The following is a 577-nucleotide window of genomic DNA, read 5'->3' on the forward strand; positions in this document are numbered from 1 at the left end:
ATGGATTCCAGATTTTCAAAGCTGTTTTTGTCAGTGAACAAGGCAACAATGAACATGCTTCACCTGGTTGAACCATATGTGACTTAGGGTATCTTTTGGTTTCCTTGCTTCCTTGTTGCTGTTTTAATAGTTTTATTATACTTCCCATGACTTATTTCTCACTGATGCATGCATCAAGGTACCCTAATCTCAAGAGCGTGAGGTGATTTACAAAAGAGATTTTGGGAAGTTGAACAAGCAGAGAATTGCCTTGACTGACAATGCAATCGTTGAGCAGGTTTGTAACGTTTCACTTACATAGTTTACTTTCATGTTGGCACCAAACATTTATAAAGCGCAATGGTTTTTGTGCTGGTTGCAAGCTTTGGGCAAATTCGGCATCATCCGTGTGGAAGATCTTATCCATGAGATCATGACCGTGGGGCCTCATTTTAAGGAGGCCAACAACTTTCTCTGGCCATTACGGCTAAAGGCACCATTGGGAGGTCTGAAGAAGAAGAGAAACCACTATGTTGAAGGAGGAGATGCTGGCAACCGTGAGAATTACATCAATGAGCTAATCAGGAGAATGAATTAG

General features: G+C 41.2%; 1 protein-coding gene across 1 annotated transcript; it reads left to right on the top strand.

Annotated features, from left to right (window-relative positions):
* On the top strand, window positions 1–577 carry LOC120144224 (60S ribosomal protein L7-3-like). Its single transcript, XM_039158340.1, has 2 exons — window positions 1–66; window positions 302–577. The coding sequence occupies exons 1-2, from the start codon at window positions 1–3 to the stop codon at window positions 575–577; spliced, it is 342 nt and encodes a 113-aa protein (XP_039014271.1).

Source organism: Hibiscus syriacus, unplaced genomic scaffold (assembly GCF_006381635.1).
Source record: "Hibiscus syriacus cultivar Baekdansim isolate YM2019G1 unplaced genomic scaffold, ASM638163v2 tig00110885_pilon, whole genome shotgun sequence".
Taxonomy (NCBI): domain Eukaryota; kingdom Viridiplantae; phylum Streptophyta; class Magnoliopsida; order Malvales; family Malvaceae; genus Hibiscus; species Hibiscus syriacus.